Source organism: Myxine glutinosa, chromosome 3 (assembly GCF_964187855.1).
Source record: "Myxine glutinosa chromosome 3, kmMyxGlut1.1, whole genome shotgun sequence".
In the NCBI taxonomy this organism is placed as follows: Eukaryota; Metazoa; Chordata; class Myxini; order Myxiniformes; family Myxinidae; genus Myxine; species Myxine glutinosa.
The window spans coordinates 162,892,787-162,916,779 of NC_136263.1; the positions used below are offsets into that span (position 1 = coordinate 162,892,787).

Consider the following 23,993-nt stretch of genomic DNA (forward strand, 5'->3'; position numbering starts at 1 on the left):
TTCCTAATACTAATCCAGTTTCCAATCCAACGATGGCAGATTGTGTTACTGTGATGTCATAACACAAATTTGGGGAAATGGATACTCACTTGAACATCATGCTGAAGTCTTTGAGAGCTTCCTCGGTTACTCCAGTCATGTTTCTGTTTGAAGGGAAGAGACGAAGGGAGGGGTGGGAGAACTTTTATTTCATTACTCATTCACCGAATCGCTTTCCTCTTCCCACTTTGCGAGTTGAATATGCTACCACAGCAGCAAAACAAACTATTTGTCGCACTTGATACTGATATGTACCATGATAATGATCCAAGCAATAAAAACAGTTGGAAACTAGAACGACACTCGGTGGAGCGCATACTTCCGCCAGGCTGAACAGTTTATGTTTTGTATCCAAATGACAGGCCGGATCTGGATTCAGACCTGAACCAAAATCTAATCGGCTTGTTCTGGTCACCTAACCAACTCATCCACCAAGTTTAGTGATAACACGTCCATAACTTTTTAAAATATATCATGTCATATATCACTTTTCACCTGATCTCTCAATAATGAAGAATCACTTAAAAATTAAATAACTCTCGTATCTAAATCCATATTCAGATTTTCACCAAAATTGAATAGATTAGTCCTCGTCACACACACGACTGCTCCACCAAGTTTCGTCCGAATCCATACACAAATTTTTGAGATATCACCTGGTATGTATCGTTTTTGGCCCTAACTCCCAATGGTGAAGAATCAATTAAAAAATTATAGCAGCTGGATCCGGATCTTCACCAAAATCTAATCATTTCGTCCTTGTCACATACACTACCTCTCTGCCAAATTTCGTCCGACTCCATCCACAACTTTTTGAGATATTCTGTTCACAGACAGACAAACAGACAGACACAGGGGTGAAAACATTACCTCCATCCACCTTTGGTGGCGGAGGTAATTAAAATTACAGGTGGGATCAGGTCAGGTGGGCTGTTCTCATCATCCTCCATGTTATCGTCCTTGGGCTAATATTGTCTTGTAACGATCTCTGCCTGGACAAAGCCATTAACAATGACCACCTGAGGAACACTGTCCCATGCATCCTTGATCCACTGAACTGCCTCAGTGAAGGAGGCATGACACATACGTCACGTGTTGGTGAATCTATGTTCGCCTGTGCTCATCCAATTCTCTCGTCTTCCGGGGCCCAGCCTTGAAGCAACGATTAACGGAAATGTCCAGTGGCTGCAACGACTTGGTCATTCCCGCAGGGATGATGCCTAACAATGTCTTCTCACTTTTCACCTTAGCCTCTCATTGTATTTGCACACACAGAGTCCATGATGAGCATTGATCCCTTTGTGAGAAAAAAAATTAAAAAAATTAAACTCGACTGACGCAAGTAACATGTTTCCAGCCACTTTCCAATCATGTCATTGTCCATCTAACTTTTGTGATTCAGTTCTACCATGAATACCATTCGGAAACTTTTCCTTTCACATTGTCTTTCTCTTTTTAAATGACCATCGGGGGTATCTTCCTGCCATCTGCTGAACACGAGAGAAGCACAGTGAAACTAGACGTCTCATGGCCTGTGGTCCTCATAGTGACCGTTTCCTTTCCTTTGGACTCGACTGTTCCACTCATTGGAATATCAAATGTCAAGCACCTCATCCATGTTCATCACATCGTCCGACAGAGGCAAATTGTCCTCCTGGATCTTTGTCTGTACGGATTTGTGGAAGTTCTTCAACTTCTTCTCCAAATCCTTGGGAAGTTTTTGTGCCATAGGCCTGTGCTGCCTAAACATAGTCCTTTTCAACACATAAACCTGAAGCATCCCAAAGGATAACCTTTAAAAATTTCAATTCACAAATCAGTTGCGATTTGTTTGGCCTGTAGTCGCAGCTGCACAGCGTTAATTCCTCAACAAGTGGCATGTTAAATCAGCACATATTCTTCCAACTTATCCTCAATGTTTGTCCACCTAGCTTTGCAGACACGATTAGCCTTCTTGGTTTTCTTGGTAGTCCAAAACATACCCTTCGCTTTATGACCAGTCCCAAACATTTCGAGCTGAAACCGCATTTCCAGTGCGCAGCCATATTCCCATTATTTTCCTCAGCAAACAACCTTCAGGTTAAAGGCTGCCGTGAGCAACTTGCGTGTCTTTATGGGAGGTATTTTGAGATGATGAACAGGATGAAGAACACATCGCTGTACGGGCTTTTGATCCGGATGTACTTGTATCCCTTGTCTTTCCCATACATGCAGAATAGAACTACTCTGAAGTCGGTTTCCTCTTGGGTTGAATGCAGAGTTACAATCTCCATCTTCCTCGTACTGTCCCATCTTCAGACATCAACTGTTATCAGAATCGTCAATCCCTCAGACGTAGAAACGACTTTTCTTCCCAGGAGCTTGCTGGCCAGAGGACATTGATGAATTGTGTCTTGTTCTCATTGGATGTCAAGAACAGCTTCCAATAGGGGGGCTTCTTTGTGCTTTCACCCTTGACGATGAGTTTCTCACTGAAGCCTCTCCATTCACGTTACATTGATTTGATGGAATTCGAAGTATACTGTACATATCTGTGCTGAACACTGCGTCTGTTGTCTTTGATATAATGTCAAAAATCCTATGGCAAATCAGAGTGAAATTTGCTGGTATCTCCTTCATGTTGTGGAAGTAAGCATTCTCATCAAGGACCACAAGTCCTGTGAGATTCAACACGTGTGTGACGGTTAGATTCAACGGTTAGATACAACGGTTAGATACTGGAAGCATAAAATGTAGAATTGATGTTTTTGTGTTTGTGTCCTTCCCCCTCTCTCCCCATCTTGTCTACCGCTCCCGATGTTATTTGTTTTATGTGTCTGTTTGTCTTTCTGTGTGATAAATGTTCGCTCTTTCACGAGCCTCGATCTTGTATACAAAAAAAAAAAAAAAAAAAAAAAAAAAAAAAAAAAAAAAAAAAAAAAGTGGAGACTCCAATGCAATGATGGTACTGGTGCATCTTCACACTCTTCGGTTAGATACTGGAAGTATTCAGATTTGTCCGTCTTTGCCAGAAATCTATTAGTTGTCCCAATGCTATATGGAATAGGGGTCAATGGGTACATAATCAGTTCCTTCATTTCTAACTGCAAGCCTTGGCTTTGGGACTCCACAAATAATCGGAAGGCAATACTGCCCTGTTGCAACAGCTTTGTTTGGGTCAAGTGTTACTCTAGATGAGGGACCCCTAAAAATCTAATCAATGTCGAATAAAAATTAATAGTAAGGTTTAATCAAGCCCGTCGGGACACACCTCCCTAAAAATAGCGTTAGGTACGTTAGGTAATTTTTGAACGGCCCCATAGTGGGGTTAAACAATCCGTGACCGTGTAACAAATCAGCTCATTCTGATATAACCTGGTGGAGTGTGACATGGATGAGCAATGTCGAGTTCATCTTCTAATAGCGCATTAAATATGTGTTTCCCAATCGCGCCGTTTATCTTTTAATCACACATTAAATGCGTTTCCCAATTGGCCTGTTACCATGGAAACGTGGGATGTGGCAGAAGACCTAATTGATTCACTTGTGCTATCTATGGTCATGCTTGAGTGCACAAGGTCAATGAACTGTGACAAGTCCGCATAAATGAGCTAGCTACATGCCAAGCAGGACCAACTCAACCTTTCAAAGAATGTCGACCTGGGAACATCATCACCATGTAGACTGTAGAGGAAGTCTAGAGCAGCACATAAGGCGAGTGAACTATCAGATTGGAAACTGGAAGAGGGCCCATATCGCTAAAGCAGATATTCCAGATGTAACGGTTAGCCATGGATGGGAGTTGAGGGATGGCAAGCTAGAGCCACTATGGTACATAGGAAATGTTCTGCGACAACAGCTCATCGGTATCATCGACAAATGGACTCAGACGAGTCGGATGCAGAACTGCCAGATATCCCATATTAGTTTAGTGGAGACAGCACTGATGGTGATCAAGATTGATAATGTTCATCAGTGAATGAACTCTGTGCCCGTTCATTATATTGAATACATTTCCCAGTATATCTTGCTCAGTGGTAGTTTGTTCATTATTTGTTAATGTGCATACATTGTCAGACTTGATGTCTTGATGTTCATTGTGATTGATGCTGTGAAGAGGAACAGGTTGAGATGGTTTGGTCATGTGTTGAGGAAGGATGAAAGTGACTGGTTGAGAAGAGTGACGGAAATGAATGTAGAAGGAAGTAGAGGACGGGGAAGACCGAGAAAGACTTGGCTAAAGATGGTAGAAGAAGAAATGCGGGCAAGGGTGTTCACGAGGAGAGATGCAGAAAATAGGGCAAAATGGAGAAGATCGTCATTGGGACCGCAAGGCTAACCCCCACTCTAGCAGGGAAAATGGCCTTAAAATGCATGTTGTTGTTGTTGTTGTTGTATTGTCAGACGAGTTTCCCCTTATCATATGCGTAATCTTCATGACCATATGTTACATCACAGAAGCATAAAATGTAGAATTGGTACACGAGTTGTTGATGTATTGAATTCCATGAATGCTTGTGGCTTTGCCTTCTTCTATGAACGAGTGACATTTCTGAACTTGCCATAACTTTGTCAGTTTATGTCATAAAATCATAGTTGTGGTATCGAATGTCAGATATATGGACACAGTTTATTTTAATATATGATGTGGATGAATAAATTCTCACATATGGACTTCAAACCAAAGTGAATGTAGAAATTTGATCGTTTTTGTGACGCGCCAGATATGTACGTGCAGTGCGGGCATAGTTGGTCCAATTTCTGTAACATGATAATATTGATTTCATAAGAACCAGCAGATGCTAATCTTTCATTTGGTACTCCATTGGTATGTATTACTGCTATAATGACCCCAAAGATTACCAAAGTATGAAACATGGAAATTTAGTGTGACATGAATCGACCACGGTCATGTTTTGAGGGTACCTCCAGAGTCTAGATATTGATCCAAAATGACAAGTTCGTCCCAACTTATGTACTGTTAACATTTGATTTCATGTTCAGGATACTCTAGGCCTCTAGGGCATTGGAAAAATACAGGGTCAGAGGTTTGTTGGGTGGGGGAGGGGTTAGCGGTGGGGTGGGGAGGGGAGGGGGTATGAATGAATGAATGAATGATAGTTTTAAGGCCATTTTTCCCCACTAGAGCGGGGGTTAGCCTTGCGGGCCCCATGACAATCATGGTTCCCCGATTGAGGCAATGTTTTTTTTCTGGCCAGATGCCCTTCCTGACGCCAACCCTTAATCGCCTCTTACGATGCGCAGGGATACGGTGTACCTATTACAAATCGGGGTACACACCGGGATCATTCACCCCAGAAAGCCAGTACTCAATTTGCCGACCTCGGAAGGATGACAGGCTGAGTCAACCCCCCTGGTGTTGATTCGGCGATCGACCTGGATTCAAACTCAGAATCCTAGGATCCCAAGCCGGCACCCTAACCGTTAAGCCAACACCAGGGTGCTAGAGGTTTGTTGGGCGGGGGAGTGGTGAGCGGTGGGGTGGGGAGAGGAGGGGGTATACAAGCAGCTATAGTAGCCCATGGCCTATATGCCATAGTTCTTGTAATGAGATTGGCATTGTTGTAGCAAACTTATGTTTAACCCCCCTCTGTGGGCCAATCGCTATTCATGATGGAAAATAATACGAGCCACTTTTCTGTTGCTATCCAGATGAAGGTGTTTTAATATTGGATTTTTACTGTTGTAAAAATTAAAGCTCCAGGTCAAATTCGAACCACTCTTGATTTCATTTATCTGCACAGGATAAGTGGAGCTTTTGGACAAAAGTTTTAGAAGCAAGATTTCTGCCTTCCTAAATGAAGCCAGATGCAACTATCTTTCCAAATAGTGGTACTGTAGGTGTGATGTGAAGCTGTTTCTCCATAGTCTTATTTCAACCAATTGCCCAAGACAAACCTTAATTCCATGGCACCGATTCGTGTTAAGCTAATTAAAACCAAAGGATGGAATCAACGGACCGTTGAATGAGGCACACCAACTACCATGAGAAGCAAGGAGAAGCCGACGTTGCGGTCATTAACCATTTGGCTCCCCGATGGAGGTCGACACGAGGCTTGAAGTGGAAGACAAGTTGTTCAACCATATTCTGATTAAAGCCACACATTAGTGAATAAAGTTGGATGGACACTGAAAGGTCACCCATTGGATATGATTTTAAATTAAAGGATAAAAAGCCAGCTTACAGATGATGCAAGTATGTTAAGGCAGACATACCTGGCCTGGATCTGCTGTTCCAAATTGTGCTGCATCCGCATGCCAAGCTGGTCCAGCTGATCCCACTGTTGAGCCAGACCCACAGTACTGTGCTCTGTGTATTTGTTATCAAGAATCAACGCTTCCTCCATAGCTGCGCCAAGATCCTCAATCTTCTTTAACTGGCTCTTCATTGCCCTGATCTCTTGATGCTTTCGCTGAGCACCAGAAAACGAATGAAATAAACAATATAGTATTATGATTATTGCAAATTAGCATATTTGATAAGAATAACAAACAATTACTTCCACAGAGTTGAGAGCAAATTATTCGCGAGTATATTCTCAAGTCTTGATGCTCAGAAACATCCCGACCCCCCTTTGAAATGACGCCTCCCCCTTGACTTTGAAAAGGCAAGCCCTGCCCCTTGACTTTGAAATGACGCCTCCTCCGCGACTTTGAAATGACGCCTCCCTCCGCGACTTTGAAATGACGCCGCCCTCGCGACTTTGAAATGGCGCCTCCCCCGTGGCTTTGAAATGACGCATCCCCCATCCCCCCCCTTGACTTTGAAATTACGCCTCCCCCTTGACTTTGAAATGATGCCTCCCCCTTGACTTTGAAATGACACCCCCCCCCCCCCTTGACTTTGAAATGACGCCTCCCCCGCGACTTTGAAATGACGCCACCCCCGCGACTTTGAAATGGCGCCTCCCCCTCGACTTTGAAATGGCGCCTCCCCTCGACTTTGAAATGACGCCCCCCCTCGACTTTGAAATGACCCCTCCCCCGTGACTTTGAAATGACCCCTCCCCCGCGACTTTGAAACGACGCCACCCCCGCGACTTTGAAACGACGCCTCCCTCTGCTACTTTGAAACGACGCCTACCGCTTGACTTTGAAATGACGCCTCCCCCTTCACTTTAAAATGGCGCCTCCCCCTTGACTTTGAAATGACGCCTCCCCCTTGACTTTGAAATGACGCCTCCCCCTTGACTTTGAAATGACGCCTCCCCCTTGACTTTGAAATGACGCCTCCCCCTTGACTTTGAAATGACGCCTCCCCCTTGACTTTGAAATGACGCATCCCCCTTGACTTTGAAATGACGCCTCCCCCTTGACTTTGAAATGACGCCTCCCCCTTGACTTTGAAATGACACCCCCCCCCCTTGACTTTGAAATGGCGCCTCCCCCTCGACTTTGAAATGGCGCCTCCCCTCGACTTTGAAATGACGCCCCCCCCCCTCGACTTTGAAACGACGCCACCCCCGCGACTTTGAAACGACGCCTCCCTCTGCGACTTTGAAACGACGCCTACCGCTTGACTTTGAAATGACGCCTCCCCCTTCACTTTAAAATGGCGCCTCCCCCGGGACTTCAAAATGGCACCTCCCCCGCGACTTCGACATGACGCCTCCCCCTTGACTTTGACGACGCCTCCCCCTTGACTTTGACGACGCCTCCCCCTTGACTTTGACATGACGCATCCCCCTTGACTTTGAAAAGGCACACCCTCCCTGTTTCCAAGCGCAACCCCTTGCCCGTTTCCAAACGCTCCTCCTTGCCCGTTTCCAAACGCACCCCCTTGCCCGTTGCCAAACGCACCCCCTTGCCCGTTGCCAAACGCACCCCCTTGCCCGTTGCCAAACGCACCCCCTTGCCCGTTGCCAAACGCACCCCCTTGCCCGTTGCCAAACGCACCCCCTTGCCCGTTGCCAAACGCACCCCCTTGCCCGTTGCCAAACGCACCCCCTTGCCCGTTGCCAAACGCACCCCCTTGCCCGTTGCCAAATGCACCCCCTTGCCCGTTGCCAAACGCACCCCCTTGCCCGTTGCCAAACGCACCCCCTTGCCCGTTGCCAAACGCACCCCATTGCCCGTTTCCAAGCGCACCCCTAGGCCATTGCCAAGCGCACCCGAGCCCATTGCCAAGCGCACCCCTTGCCCATTGCCAAGCGCACCTCTTGCCCATTGCCAAGCGCACCCCTTGCCCATTGCCAAGCGCACCCCTTGCCCATTGCCAAGCGCACCCCTTGCACATTGCCAAGCGCATCCCTTGCCCGTTTCCAAGCGCACCCCTTGCGCGTAGCCAAGCGCACCCCTTGCCAGTTGCCAAACGCACCCCCTTGCCTGTTGCCAAACGCACCCCCTTGCCCGTTTCCAAGCTTACCCCTTGCCCATTTCCAAGCGCACCCCTTGCCCATTGCCAAGCGCACCCCTTGCACATTGCCAAGCGCATCCCTTGCCCGTTTCCAAGCGCACCCCTTGCCCGATGCCAAACGCACCCCCTTGCCCGTTGCCAAGCGTACCGCTTGCCCATTGCCAAACGCACCCCCTTGCCCGTTTCCTGCGCACCCCTTGCCCGTTTCCAAGCGCACCCCTTGCCCGTTTCCAAGCGCACCCCTTGCCCGTTTCCAAGCGCACCCCTTGCCCGTTTCCAAGCGCACCCCTTGCCCGTTTCTAAGCGCACCCCTTGCCCGTTTCCAAGCACACCCCTTGCCCGTTGCCAAAGGCACTCCCTTGCCCGTTGCCAAACGCACCCCCTTGCCCGTTGCCAAACGCACCCCCTTGCCCGTTGCCAAACGCACCCCCTTGCCCGTTGCCAAACGCACCCCCTTGCCCGTTGCCAAACGCACCCCCTTGCCCGTTGCCAAACGCACCCCCTTGCCCGTTGCCAAACGCACCCCCTTGCCCGTTGCCAAACGCACCCCCTTGCCCGTTGCCAAACGCACCCCCTTGCCCGTTGCCAAACGCACCCCCTTGCCCGTTGCCAAACGCACCCCCTTGCCCGTTGCCAAACGCACCCCCTTGCCCGTTGCCAAACGCACCCCCTTGCCCGTTGCCAAACGCACCCCCTTGCCCGTTGCCAAACGCACCCCCTTGCCCGTTGCCAAACGCACCCCCTTGCCCGTTGCCAAACGCACCCCCTTGCCCGTTGCCAAACGCACCCCCTTGCCCGTTGCCAAACGCACCCCCTTGCCCGTTGCCAAACGCACCCCCTTGCCCGTTGCCAAACGCACCCCCTTGCCCGTTGCCAAACGCACCCCCTTGCCCGTTGCCAAACGCACCCCCTTGCCCGTTGCCAAAGGCACCCCCTTGCCCGTTGCCAAACGCACCCCCTTGCCCGTTGCCAAACGCACCCCCTTGCCCGTTGCCAAACGCACCCCCTTGCCCGTTGCCAAACGCACCCCCTTGCCCGTTGCCAAACGCACCCCCTTGCCCGTTGCCAAACGCACCCCCTTGCCCGTTGCCAAACGCACCCCCTTGCCCGTTGCCAAACGCACCCCCTTGCCCGTTGCCAAACGCACCCCCTTGCCCGTTGCCAAACGCACCCCCTTGCCCGTTGCCAAACGCACCCCCTTGCCCGTTGCCAAACGCACCCCCTTGCCCGTTGCCAAACGCACCCCCTTGCCCGTTGCCAAACGCACCCCATTGCCCGTTTCCAAGCGCACCCCTAGGCCATTGCCAAGCGCACCCGAGCCCATTGCCAAGCGCACCCCTTGCCCATTGCCAAGCGCACTTCTTGCCCATTGCCAAGCGCACCCCTTGCCCATTGCCAAGCGCACCCCTTGCCCATTTCCAAGCGCACCCCTTGCCCATTGCCAAGCGCACCCCTTGCACATTGCCAAGCGCATCCCTTGCCCGTTTCCAAGCGCACCCCTTGCGCGTAGCCAAGCGCACCCCTTGCCAGTTGCCAAACGCACCCCCTTGCCTGTTGCCAAACGCACCCCTTGCCCATTTCCAAGCGCACCCCTTGCCCATTGCCAAGCGCACCCCTTGCACATTGCCAAGCGCATCCCTTGCCCGTTTCCAAGCGCACCCCTTGCGCGTAGCCAAGCGCACCCCTTGCCAGTTGCCAAACGCACCCCCTTGCCTGTTGCCAAACGCACCCCCTTGCCCGTTTCCAAGCTTACCCCTTGCCCATTTCCAAGCGCACCCCTTGCCCATTGCCAAGCGCACCCCTTGCACATTGCCAAGCGCATCCCTTGCCCGTTTCCAAGCGCACCCCTTGCCCGATGCCAAACGCACCCCCTTGCCCGTTGCCAAGCGTACCGCTTGCCCATTGCCAAACGCACCCCCTTGCCCGTTTCCAAGCGCACCCCTTGCCCGTTTCCAAGCGCACCCCTTGCCCGTTTCCAAGCGCACCCCTTGCCCGTTTCTAAGCGCACCCCTTGCCCGTTTCCAAGCACACCCCTTGCCCGTTGCCAAGCGTACCCCCTTGCCTGTTGCCAAACGCACCCCCTTGCCCGTTGCCAAACGCACCCCCTTGCCCATTGCCAAACGCACCCCCTTGCCCATTTCCAAGCACACCCTCTTGCCGATTTCCAAGCGAACCCCTTGCCCATTGCCAAGCGCACCCCTTGCCCATTTCCAAGCACACCCCTTGCCCATTGCCAAGCGCACCCCTTGCCCATTGCCAAGCCCACCCCTTGCCCATTGCCAAGCGCACCCCTTGCCCATTGCCAAGCGCACCCCTTGCCCATTGCCAAGTGCACCCCTTGCCCATTGCCAAGCGCACCCCTTGCCCGTTGCCAAACGCACCCCCTTGCCCGTTGCCAAACGCACCTCTTGCCCGTTGCCAAACGCACCCCATTGCCCGTTTCCAAGCACACCGTCTTGCCCGTTGCCAAGCGCACCCCTTGCCCATTGCCAAACGCACCCCCGTGCCCGTTGCAAACGCACCCCCTTGCCCGTTGGCAAACGCACCCCCTTTCACGTTTCCAAGCACACCCCTTGCCCGTTTCCAAAAGCGCCCTTTGCCCGTTTCCAAGTGCACCCCTTGCCCGTTTCCAAGCGCACCCCTTGCCCGTTTCCAAGCACACCCCTTGCCCGTTGCCAAACGCACCCCCTTGCCCATTTCCAAGCGCACCCCTTGCCCATTGCCAAGCACACCCCTTGCCCATTGCCAAGCGAATCCCTTGCCCGTTTCCAAGCGCACCCCTTGCGCGTTGCCAAGCACACCCCTTGCCCGTTTCCAAGCGCACCCCTTGCGCGTTGCCAAACGCACCCCCTTGCCCGATGCCAAACGCACCCCCTTGCCCGTTTCCAAGCGCACCCCTTGCCCGTTTCCAAACTCACCCCCTTGCCAGTTTCCAATCGCTCCCCCTTGCCAGTTTCCAAACGTACCGCCTTGCACGTTTCCAAGTGCACCCATTACCCGTTTCCAAGCGCACCCCTTGCCCGTTTCCAATCGCTCCCCCTTGCCAGTTTCCAATTGCTCCCCCTTGCCAGTTTCCAATCGCTCCCCCTTGCCAGTTTCCAATCGCTCCCCCTTGCCCGTTTCCAAGCGCACCCCTTGCCCGTTTCCAATCGCTCCCCCTTGCCAGTTTCCAATCGCTCCCCCTTGCCAGTTTCCAAACGTACCGCCTTGCACGTTTCCAAGTGCACCCCTTGCCCGTTTCCAATCGCTCCCTCTTGCCCGTTTCCAATCGCTCCCCCTTGCACGTTTCCAAACGTACCGCCTTGCACGTTTCCAAGTGCACCCCTTGCACGTTTCCAAGTGCACCCCTTGCCCGTTTCCAATCGCTCCCCCTTGCCAGTTTCCAAACGTACCGCCTTGCACGTTTCCAAGTGCACCCCTTGCCCGTTTCCAATCGCTCCCTCTTGCCCGTTTCCAATCGCTCCCCCTTGCCAGTTTCCAAACGTACCGCCTTGCACGTTTCCAAGTGCACCCCTTGCCCGTTTCCAATCGCTCCCTCTTGCCCGTTTCCAATCGCTCCCCCTTGCCAGTTTCCAAACGAGCGAAGAATATAAGTTATTGCACTATTGTTAAAACATTGTACAGCACTCAGATCAAATTACAAATTCATGCCTGGACTGCGGATAGCAAGTGGTCTGTTAGTATTGGAGCCGGATTTCCTGGATCCACTCATGCAGTCAACCTGTGGCTGCCAACTTCAACCGAAACTTTTCCCTCACAAAATACTTTAAATAAGAATGTATGAACAATGAACATGTATGTAAGAAATCCAAACAGTATGATGACATCATCTCCATTCATTGGCAATGACACCCACCTTGGTGGCCTCAAGTTGCGATTCCAAAGTTCCAGATTCCTCCACCATGCAAGATCTTGAAAAATAAATAAATAAATAATGAGAAACCCTGGAGAATATCAACATATATTCATCTTAGTGCGCACTTAACTGCTGAGCTGTGATATTAAGCCAAGTGGAGAAAGGTGTGGGGCGGGGGAAGGGTGAGAGAAAAGTCAAGGAGGGTTTACACAATGACATCAAAATTAAAGTGTGCTTAGGGGAGAGAGAGGAAGAGTTTCAATTCAAAAGATAAACAAAAGCTTCATGCTGTGAGATTTAGTGAATACAAAAGGGCATTTAAAAAACCCTAAGCAGCACACTAGAGGTGAGTTTGTGCGCACAAAGCATCTCACAAATTGAAAATAAAACCTTCCAGAGAGGTCATCCCGAACTTCGTATCTATATACACGTATGATGCGGCGATAGGCGATTCTATGTGCCACACACAAAAACGAGAGTGGACAAACATAATAAACAAAGAAGTGCATGAAATAGAAACAAATTTTAATAATTCATTCTTTGACTTGAGAGCAAAACTGCAAAAGGTGATGAAATATTTTTTTTTTGGAAATCAAAGATCACTTCATGGTTTGTGTTTTCAAAGCGCATCAGACGGCATAAAGCGCATTTGATATACGCATCAACATCATACTTTGCAGGTTTAACAATGACAAATCACTTGAATTCTAGCAGACATGAACCAATAATTTTCAGGTAGAGAGAAACACACACACACACACACAAACACACAAACACACACACACACACACACACACACACACACACACACACACACACACACACACACACACACACACACACACACACACACACACACACACACACACACACACACACGTACGTTTGAGGTGAAGGTGGGAGTGCATCAGGGGTCGGTACTAAGTCCACTACTATTTGTAGCTGTGATGGAGGTGCTGGCTCAGAACGTAAAGGAGGGTTTACCGTGGGAGTTGTTGTATGCAGATGATCTGGTGTTGATTGCGGAAAGTATGGATGGACTGAAGGAGAAGATGAACAAGTGGAAGGAATGTATGGAGACAAAAGGTCTGAAGGTGAATATCGGAAAGACGAAGATGATGGCAAGTGGTAAAGCATGTGGTGAGGTGGAAAGAACTGGGAAGTGGCCCTGTGCTGTGTGCAGGAAGGGTGTCAGAGTGAACTCCATTCAATGTACAATGTGCGCTGAGTGGGTTCATCAAAAATGTAGTGGTCTGAGAGGGTCATTAACCAGTGTGGCAGCTACATTCAAATGTAAGGTGTGCACAGAGGGAGCTGCAGATGGAGGAAATGTTGAGTTGGATCTTGGAGATGGAGTGAAGCTGGAAGGTGTGAAAACATTTTGCTACCTCGGAGACATGCTGAATGGAGAAGGTGGATCAGACTTGGCAACGGTTGCTCGAGTGAGATGTGCATGGAAGAAGTTTTGGGAACTGAGTGGCGTGCTGATGGAGAGGGGAGTGTCGTTGAAGCTGAAGGGAAAGGTGTATGCTGCATGTGTGAGAAGTGTTATGATTTATGGGAGCAAGACATGGGTAATGAACGTAGAGCAGCAACGAAGGCTGGAAAGGGTGGAAATGCGAATGGTTCAGTGGATGTGCGGAGTATCGTTGAGAGAGAGGAAGACAAATGATGAATTGCGAAAGATGATGGGAATAGAGCCTGTGATGGATGTTGTGAAGGGAAACAGGTTGAGATGGTTTGGTCATGTGTTGAGGAAGGATGAAAGTGACTGGTTGAGAAGAGTGATGGAAATGAATGCAGAAGGAAGTAGAGGACGGGGAAGACCGAGAAAGATTTGGCTAAATGTGGTGGAAGAAGAAATGTGGGAAAGGGGGTTAACTAGGGGAGATGTAGAAAATATTGCAAAGTGGAGAAGATTGTCATGGGGACCGCAAGGCTAACCCCCACTCTAGCAAGGAAAATGGCCTTAAAATGCCTGTTGTTTGTTGTACGTAATCATGAGAGCATGAAAGTTGGTTCAATACGATTGTCATTAAGTAAGCAGTGGTTCAGTTTAAGCACACAACAGGAAAGTAAGGAAAAGTACAAAAATGGCATTCACCCATCCAGAAGGTACGTCCTGTTGGTAACGATTCCGATTCCAAGATCCGTTGAGAAGGAAAGATCAATACAGCCCAATATGCAGAATTTGTACAGCAGTGTGGGATGGAGAGATTCAGGATTGGAGCAACGATTGGAAAGGAAACAGAAAGATGCACAGCATGAGATGATGGGGATTGGATATGAACCAAGTTTGTTTACACAAAAGAGAGTGGATGAGGCACAAAGATTAATCATCAGTAGATGTTTGATTGAAAAAGGTGTGAGCAGTCTGAAGCAAAATAATAAAATTAACTTGGGCAATGAAATGTACTTTTTACGCTCAAATTATCAAACCACGTGACAAATCTGCAGCATCTTTGCAAAACAAAGTTAATTTCAACTGCAAAAGCCATTTTAAATATTCCATCTTTGTGGAATATCAAAAAAAGGGAATACAACAACTCATATGATTATCAGGAAGGAAAGGAAAAGTATAAAAATGGGATTCACCCATTTTCTAAAATGTACATGGAAGTTCATGAAAATATTTCTGAAGCCCCCACTTCTAAAAATGGAATTCACTCGTTGCGAATCACAAAAAATAGGAACACGGGTCCTGGTCACCTGGATCAGGAGCAACAGTCACTCAAACCCCCCACAGACTCCCTCAGACCCTGACATTTTAATGCGGCGAACAAACTTTGGCATATCATGGGCGATGAAGCTTGTGGCCACGTTTCATCAAAATTGTGTGTGTAGTTTTGGATAAGAGAGCAAATACCTATTTTGGGGGGTCAAACCCTCCATCCCCATAAACCCCTTTAATGAGCACAGATTTTGATGCAGTCAATACACCAACGTTAGGGCATCAGATATGAAGCTTGTTTCCACATTTCATCAAAATCGTGTGTGTGTGTGGGTTTGGAGAGAGAGCAAATACCTATTGTGGAGGAGCAAATACCTATTTTGGGGGGGTCAAACACTCCATCCCCATAAACCCCTTTCATGAGCGCAGATTTTGATGCAGTCAATACACCGTTGTTAGGCATCAGATATGAAGCTTGTTTCCACATTTAATCAAAATCGTGTGTGTGGGTTTGGAGAGAGAGCAAATACCTATTTTGGGGGGTCAAACCCTCCATCCCCATAAACCCCTTTCATGAGCGCAGATTTTGATGCAGTCAATACACCATTGTTAGGCATCAGATATGAAGCTTGTCACCAAGTTTCATCAAAATCGTGTGTGTGTGGGTTTGCAGAAGAGAGCAAATACCTATTTTGGGGGGTCAAACCTTCCATCCCCAATCCCCATAAACCCCTTTAATGAGCACAGATTTTGATGCAGTCAATACACCAACGTTAGGCATCAGATATGAAGCTTGTTTCCACATTTCATCAAAATCGTGTGTGTGTGGGTTTGGAGAGCACGCAAATACCTATTTTGGGGGGTCAAACCCCCTGCCCCTTCCCCATAACCCCATTAATGAGCGTAGATTTTGATGGAGTCAATACACCATTGTTAGGCATCGGATATGAAGCTTGTTTCCACATTTCATCAAAATCGTGTGTGTGGGTTTGGAGAAGAGAGCAAATACCTATTTTGGGGGGTCAAACCCCCCCCCACCCCTTCCCCATAACCCCATTAATGAGCGTAGATATTGATGCAGTCAATACACCATTGTTAGGCATCGGATATGAAGCTTGTTTCCACATTTCATCAAAATCGTGTGTGGGTTTGGAGAAGAGAGCAAATACCTATTTTGGGGGGTCAAACCCCCCCACCCCTTCCCCATAACCCCATTAATGAGCGTATATTTTGATGCAGTCAATACACCAACGTTAGGCATGAGATATGCAGCTTGTGGCCTAGTTTCATCAAGATCGTGTGTTTGGTTCAAGCGATAATGACTGAAGTGTTTACAGACTCGCTCACTGACTGACCTACACACGGACACTGCCCGATCGCATAAGCTCAACGGACTAAAGTCCAGGGTGAGCGACAAACGAAATGAAAACAAATCCCCTGGAGAGATCGTCACTTTTTCAACGGATCTCATCTGAATTCATCAAAACATATTTGCTCTCACTCAACTCGCTGCACATTGATGAACAAAGGTCAAGGAATAATTGTACAGCTATACGCCACTAATTAACTACGTTCGCTGCAGAAGCCGAAAAGGCTTAAAGTAAATTATAGTGGAATGAAGGAAGCAGGACTCGGATTCATCGACAGGGCCAAGCAATGCTGGGAGCGTCAGGAATAATGTCCTCAAAGCCGGCGAAGCAATTATTCCGTATAAATTTGCAAAGCAATCGACGAGGAATCAAAACAACACTAATCCGGAACTGATGCGTTGCTATTTCAGGCAAGCGTCTAACCAATAGCGATTTAGATGAGAGGTCAGGCATAATGGAAGCCAATAAGCAGAAGAAGCACGGTGCCGCAGCGTGTGATGAGTGACCTCGTCTCTGTGAGCCATTGGTGGAAGGTGTTGGCATGTTGAGCAAACTCGTGGCGCAGCTTGTCGTTCTCCTCCTGCCGACGCTGCTCCTTCTGCAGCTCCTGCTCACGCTCCTGCGAGGTTGGACGTTTGGTTTTGTGTTTGCCCCGATATATTAACATTGAATGGATGTAATAACGTTCGAGTCAATGAGTGCAGAAACCCAAAAAAACAAACAATAAAACAAAGCGAAATCACAACATGGTTGAGATCAAACCTTCATTATTTTTTGCAGGTTCCTCCAGGTTTCCTCCAGCGTCTCCATGGTGAACCAGGTGTATGGGTTGGATGTGACGTTGTAACTCTTGATCTGCTGATCAAGACTTCCCAACTGCTGGAAATCTAATTCAGCGTGACTCAGCGAACCGCTGCAAATAACCAAAGCGAGAAAAAAATTGCTGCAGTAACAACAGATTGAGTTAGTCCCATGTTGTCACAGACCCCCCCCCTTCACTTCCCATGCCACCTCCCCAAGCCCTCTCCCTCCCACAGATCTCCCGATGTCCCTGTTCTCTACTGTTGTACTTGTGTGCTTCCCTCTCCCTCCCCATCTTGTCCCGCTCCCTTTATTTTTGTTTTTTATGTGTCTGTTTGTTGTCTGAGGTATAGATGAAGTCATCATTGTTGGAAGGACGGTGCAACACACAGATGAACAAGAGGTACGAGTGAAGGGGAAGTCGCAGCCAAAGGTACTCCTGGGGGGTTGTTGGGAGGGTTAACATCAGTACATAGAAATCGAGTCATTGATGTAAAGTGCAACTCCACCACGAGGGTGGGGTTCAGGCTTAACAAATTGGATGTGATACCAGCCAGGGGGAGACATGAAGGAATTCAGGAAGTCCTGTGGGAGGAAGGATTCTGCTAAACAAATTATTTCCGGTTTATCAGCAGCGGCCTGGATTGAGAGATCTGTCAGGTTGGAGTGGAGGCCTCGGATGTTTGAGGTCCACACATTTGGGGACAAGGGAGGAGGCGGGGTTGGCAAGTTGCATGGATGTGAAAATAAGCTAGCAGAGGGGTGAGGTGGGGATGGGAGGGTGGGGGAGAGGGACGGGAGGATAGGGAAACTGGGAGGGTGCGGAAGGGTGAAGCCTGGTGTTGGGCTCGCGGCTAGGGTGCCAGCTTAGGATCCTAGGATCCTGGGTTCGAATCCCGGTCGATCGCTGAATTAACGCCAGGGGGGTTGACTCAGCCTGTCATCCTTCCGAGGTCGGCAAATTGAGTACCAGCTCACTGGTAATTCCCTGTTTGTCATAAAAGGCGACCAACAGGGTTGGCGGCAGGAAGGGCATCCGGCCGTAAAACATTGCTTCAAAAAGGGGACCAACAACAAAAAAAAAAAACAACAACCACCACGGTGCCCGAAAAAGGCCAACCCCCGCTTTGCGGGGGAAAATGGCCTCTAAAGGTGGTTTTTATCAGCAGCGGCCTGGATTGAGAGATCTGTCAGGTTGGAGTGGAGGCCTCGGATGTTTGAGGTCCACACATTTGGGGACAAGGGAGGAGGCCGTGTTGGCAAGTTGCATGGATGTGAAAATAAGCTAGCAGAGGGGTGAGGTGGGGATGGGAGGGTGGGGGAGAGGGACGGGAGGATAGGGAAGCTGGGAGGGTGCGGAAGGGTGAAGCCGGGAGGATGCGAGAAGGGGTGGGGGGTAGTTTTGGGAACCTGGGAGGGTGCAGGATGGGGTGGGGGAAGGGTGAATCTGGGATGGTTCGAGAAGGAGGGGGGAAGCTGGGAGGCTGCAGGTCAGGATGGGGGGGGAGGGGATTAAGCTGGGAGAGTGCAGGGTGTGGCAGGAGATTAAGCTGGGAGAGTGCGGGGGGTGGTGGGGGAGGGGATTAAGCTGGGAGAGTGCGGGGGGGGGGGGGCAGGAGATTAAGCTGGGAGAGTGCGGGGGATGGGTGGGGAGGGGATTAAGCTGGGAGGGTGCAGAATAGGGTGGGGGGAGGGGAGGTGTGGGGAAAGGATGAAGCTGGGAGGGTGCGGAGGAGGGGAAGCTGGGAGGTTGTGGGATGAGGAGAAAGTGGGGCAGGGAGGGGGGGGGGGTGAAGGTGAAGCTGGGAGGGTGTGGGATGGAGCAGGTTGACACTTTCAACAAAATCCATAATGCTTTGTTCTGTAAAACTTTCCCTCCTACGATTGTTAAAGTCATCAAGGGCCTCCATTCCAAAAAATGCTCAAAGGTATTCCAAAGAAGTAGATCGTTCTGAAAATACAAACACAATTTACTCATTGGCACATACCGGAAGGCTTCATGAGCTTCTCGTAGGGCACGGATTTCCTCAAGAGAGTTGCAGCGCACAGGGTCTGTGAGGTCCTCCTCTGCATTTTCAAACCAGCTGTTGAAAGCTGAAGCTTTTTTAGCAAATGTAAGGAAGAGATCCTCCACCTGACCGAGAACACAATGGAAGCACAGCTCGTATCCCCACAATCAATCTGGGGCTTAGTTACAAGCCTTGGTAAGTACGACTGCACAAATGCACAACTTGCATCTCCAGCACCCAACGCTTTATATTGAAAAGTGGATGGGAAAGGGTGGCAGCCCTGCTTGTGTATTTGTGTTAATGCAAATGCTTTGTGAATGCACAATTGTGGGCCAATTATAACAAATAGACATGTACCTAGGATCCTGACCACCTCATCGATCATTATTTTATTCACCAAAAACAGCGAGTTCAAATTGACTTATGGGCGACGGCACGAGGGTATAAGGTGTGGCACAAAAGCCGAAAGTGGGGGCGCTGAGCCCAGAACCGCAGTTATCGGCCTACCTGGCTGACCTCCTCTCCAGACACACTCCCACCCGCAACCTCCGCTCTGCTGGTACCAACCTCCTGACCCCCCCCCCCAATCCGGACCAAATTCAGATCCTGGGGGGACAGGGCCTTCTCCATCGCTGCTCCCACCCTCTGGAACTCACTACCTCACACCATCAGAGACTCCTCCTCACTCACCACATTCAAAACATCACTCAAGACCCACCTGTTCAACACTACATTCAACATTCAACCCACAGCATTTAACCCCTGACTATCTCTTCTCCTTCTCCCTCCTTTTGCTTTGATTATTATTTACCTATTGATTTTTGTCTTTTTGCACTTGTTTTTTTTGTACTCTGTCAAAGCGTCTTTGGGCTTCTTGAAAAGCGCTATATAAAATAAATGTATTATTATTATTATTATTATTATCGAGAACGGCAATTGGAAAGGACCACAGAGCTGAGCTGCATTCTCGTCTACTGGCCGTTCGGAGTCTTGGCCAGACCGGTACCCCCCCCACCCCCGCCCCCCTGTTGAGACCCTGGGTGCTCTCAGGCTGGACCACGTGATAAGAAGCGGTGCCATTTTCCCACCGAGGTGCGGTTCTTCTTCACTTAATTCTCTCCCTGCGACTTTTCTCTCTTCCTTTGTTCTATCTGGTTGTTTCAGGACGCTTCTATCTGCAGCTGTAGTGGGTATGCCAAGGCATTCGGTGTTCATGTTTCATGTCCATCCTGCGTTGAGGTTCCGGCGGTCATTGCACCTCATGTGTAAATGCAATTATTTCTTCATATAGAAATAGATTGTTTGGCCTAGTTAGTGTGTCTGCCTTCTTGCTTTGCCGTCTTGGTGGGAAACAAGCGTCGATTTGCATGCCAACGTGGAGGCTATGTGACCGTTCGCGCACTTGGTTTGAAACGAGCCAAACAGGCTGCTCAGGTATTCTTGGGGCAAAACTGCCAGGTATGACAATGGCCTATCACGACTTGGGCACATTACAATATATTTTCATCCAAACGATGTAGCTTCTTATATATTACTCGACCGACTTGCATACCTTGCGGTAATGTTCTTGGGCCTGCAGCAGCCTTTGCTTGCGTGCAGCTGAGCTATCGAGCAGACGGGTCCACCGTGCGAACAAAGCTGCATGACGGGCCTCGATCGCTGGGGACTGGGCATGGCGTGCATCCAATAGCTGGTCTTTTAGTGCTGTGATATTGGCAATGCCCTCATGTTGGAATGCCTGCAGGCCAGCATCAAAGGTCTCCTACAAGCAAGCAACAGGAGAGGGAGGACGAAACATATTGCAGGTTTTATTCTCCATTTTAGTACGCTTCATCTTCTCCAGGATTCTGAACTGAGGATTACCTGTTTAGTGAGAAGAGTTTGCACAGAAGACAGGTCTTTCCCATAATCCTCAGTCTTCAAGCTACTCTCCTTCTCATCTGCAAATTAAACAGGAAGAGATGCATCAAGACTGACATGTATCAAGGGAGTGGTAGAGTGAGAACCTTACTAGGGATAACCGGTTATCGTCCATTTTATGTAATAGGACATTAGGAAATATTAATGTTCAGCTACATTATTGACAGAATAGCCTGGGCACCCCGTATGCAACCTGTCCTACGAGCTGATTAGCCTGGGCACCCCGTATGCAACCTGTCCTACGAGCTGATTAGCCTGGGCACCCCGTATGCAACCTGTCCTACGAGCTGATTAGCCTGGGCACCCCGTATGCAACCTGTCCTACGAGCTGATTAGCCTGGGCACCCCGTATGCAACCTGTCCTACGAGCTGATTAGCCTGGGCACCCCGTATGCAACCTGTCCTACGAGCTGATTAGCCTGGGCACCCCGTATGCAACCTGTCCTACGAGCTGATTAGCCTGGGCACCCCGTATGCAACCTGTCCTACGAGCTGATTAGCCTGGGCACCCCGTATGCAACCTGTCCTACGAGCTGATTAGCCTGGGCACCCCGTATGCAACCTGTCCTACGAGCTGATTAGCCTGGGCACCCCATATGCAACCTGTCCTACGAGCTGATTAGCCTGGGCACCCCGTATGCAACCTGTCCTACGAGCTGATTAGCCTGGGCACCCCGTATGCAACCTGTCCTACGAGCTGATTAGCCTGGGCACCCCGTATGCAACCTGTCCTACGAGCTGATTAGCCTGGGCACCCCGTATGCAACCTGTCCTACGAGCTGATTAGCCTGGGCACCCCATATGCAACCTGTCCTACGAGCTGATTAGCCTGGGCACCCCGTATGCAACCTGTCCTACGAGCTGATTAGCCTGGGCACCCCGTATGCAACCTGTCCTACGAGCTGATTAGCCTGGGCACCCCGTATGCAACCTGTCCTACGAGCTGATTAGCCTGGGCACCCCGTATGCAACCTGTCCTACGAGCTGATTAGCCTGGGCACCCCATATGGAACCTGTCCTACGAGCTGATTAGCCTGGGTTTGAATGTCGCCCCAGGTATAAGCAGTCATCGTGGGGTTTTACATGCAGGGCGATGCCTCGATGCGCACGCTACGCTACTCATCGGAAGGACATCAAGTCAAAGGACCATCTCACCAGCACTGATCACTGGTGGACGTTCAAGATCCACACAACCACCATTAACCCACCTCACCCATTCCTCCCGCCACCCCCAACCCACTTCTTTCCAAGTTTCCAGTTTTTCCTTCCTGAGAGTTTACTTTTGTATCCATCTTTTTCACCCCATGTCCTCCCCTAACCCCCATCTCTTATTAGTCCCCTACCGGTGTACACCGGAAGGGACTAGAGGTTTGCACTCCGTCCGTCCGTCAGTCTGTCCGTCTGTCAGTCTGTCCGTCTGTCAGTCTGTCCGTCTGTCTGTCCGTCTGTCAGTCAGTCCGCCACACAAAACAGTTTTCCGGACTATTTTTCTAAACTCTTAATGCTAATGACTTCAAACTTGGCACATGGTTTCCTAATGAAAACCTACAGATTAAGTTCGAACTTCACGACGTTTCGATCATTTTTTGACAAAGTTATGGCACTTTGAACTTTGGTAATTTCTCCAACAGTTTTCCGGACGACAGACTGCCGGTAGGGGACATGTATTGCAGCGCAATACTCAGAATGCTTGTTTATCCAGGTCTCCATCTATTTTGTCCCTCAACCCTCCTATTAGTGTTTTACCCCATCGCCTCTTTCTACTACTCCATTTGTTTTGCTACATCCTGATCCTTTCGATGTTCCAGCTCTTCCACAAGCCTCGACACTGTATATATACACAAAGAATTAAGTTAAGCACCCCTACACAAAGAATTAAGTTAAGCACCCCCTAATATATATTCTTTGTGTATATGTATACATTGGCATATATTCTAAGGTATGTGAGATCAAATAATGATTGGTATGACATTAGCAATTATCCATGTGCAACGCATACGACGGCTTACAGGGTCTATGAGACGTAGGGTTGAGTCAGTGATCCGATCACGTGGGTCCTACACACGTTATTGACGCAAAGATCGCTAGAGGTCTTCTCAGAACAATGACTGTACGTTAGAAAACATAAACGTCATCCACACTGTCCGTGATGGACCTATAGCTCCATACTTAAATTGAGGTGAAAATATGCCTAAAATTCCCAAAAAATTTCACCTTAAATTATTCAGAATAAAATATTGAAAACGGCATGATTGTTATGTTTTTATGTGACCATAATATCACTTCTCCAGAAAATATAGCAATATCATGGGTATATTACACTGTTTTGACGACAACAAACTTGTAATGTGCGAGGTTGTAAAAAAACGGGGGGGGTGCTTAACTTAATTCTTTGTGTATATATAAAATGTTGTCGCAGTGTCTCGCAGGCAAGGCGATTCATTAATGTGCACGCCGTCCCTTCGATGCATGTTAAACTGGGCGTCCCATCTGCCAGCATTAGTTGGCCGGATGTGACATCTCACTCATTGTGTCCTTTGTTAAGAGTAAGCGAGTTATCACCGGCACCCGGAAGAAGTTACACATTGCTGTCCTAACCTACAGGGGGGCACTGCATCAATGGCTCTACCTATTGGCAATGATGTAAACCAGCAGCCCATGCCCAGCAGCCCACCATATGAATGAATGACTACATACATAGAACACATTAACTACTAATCGTTCATTCCAAAATAAGCAAAATAAAGAAAGATAAAGTGGCCAAAACCAAAGGATTTGGCATTGTCGAATGAAGAACTCGTCTTACTCTTATGGCTTAGGTAGTGATCTGCTGCTGGCTGAAATGTGGAACAATGGATGAAATAAGTAAAAGATTGATCGAGTTGTGATAACCGACACGGGAACCAAGGAGAAGATGATGTTCTGGGTGTTGACCCTTCATCCTCTTTTGCTCCGAGGAAAGGTTAATGCT

The 23,993-nt window shown here is 49.0% G+C and overlaps 1 protein-coding gene across 7 annotated transcripts in view; it reads right to left on the minus strand.

Moving 5' to 3' along the window:
• Positions 1–23,993, minus strand: part of SPTAN1 (spectrin alpha, non-erythrocytic 1) — a 186,045-nt gene that overhangs the window by 18,180 nt on the left and 143,872 nt on the right. For 4 of the 7 annotated variants that reach the window (XM_078774710.1, XM_078774709.1, XM_078774708.1 and 1 more), the window contains 9 exons: positions 20,966–21,042; positions 20,655–20,864; positions 19,082–19,227; positions 17,055–17,205; positions 16,799–16,911; positions 14,356–14,373; positions 12,252–12,306; positions 6,256–6,452; positions 90–143 (listed from right to left, as the gene is read on the minus strand). In XM_078774710.1, the coding sequence (XP_078630836.1) occupies positions 90–143; positions 6,256–6,452; positions 12,252–12,306; positions 14,356–14,373; positions 16,799–16,911; positions 17,055–17,205; positions 19,082–19,227; positions 20,655–20,864; positions 20,966–21,042 (1,021 nt within the window). The remainder of the gene's footprint in view (positions 1–89; positions 144–6,255; positions 6,453–12,251; positions 12,307–14,355; positions 14,374–16,798; positions 16,912–17,054; positions 17,206–19,081; positions 19,228–20,654; positions 20,865–20,965; positions 21,043–23,993) is intronic. The other 3 variants (XM_078774711.1, XM_078774707.1, XM_068109878.2) reach the window with 1 other exon arrangement.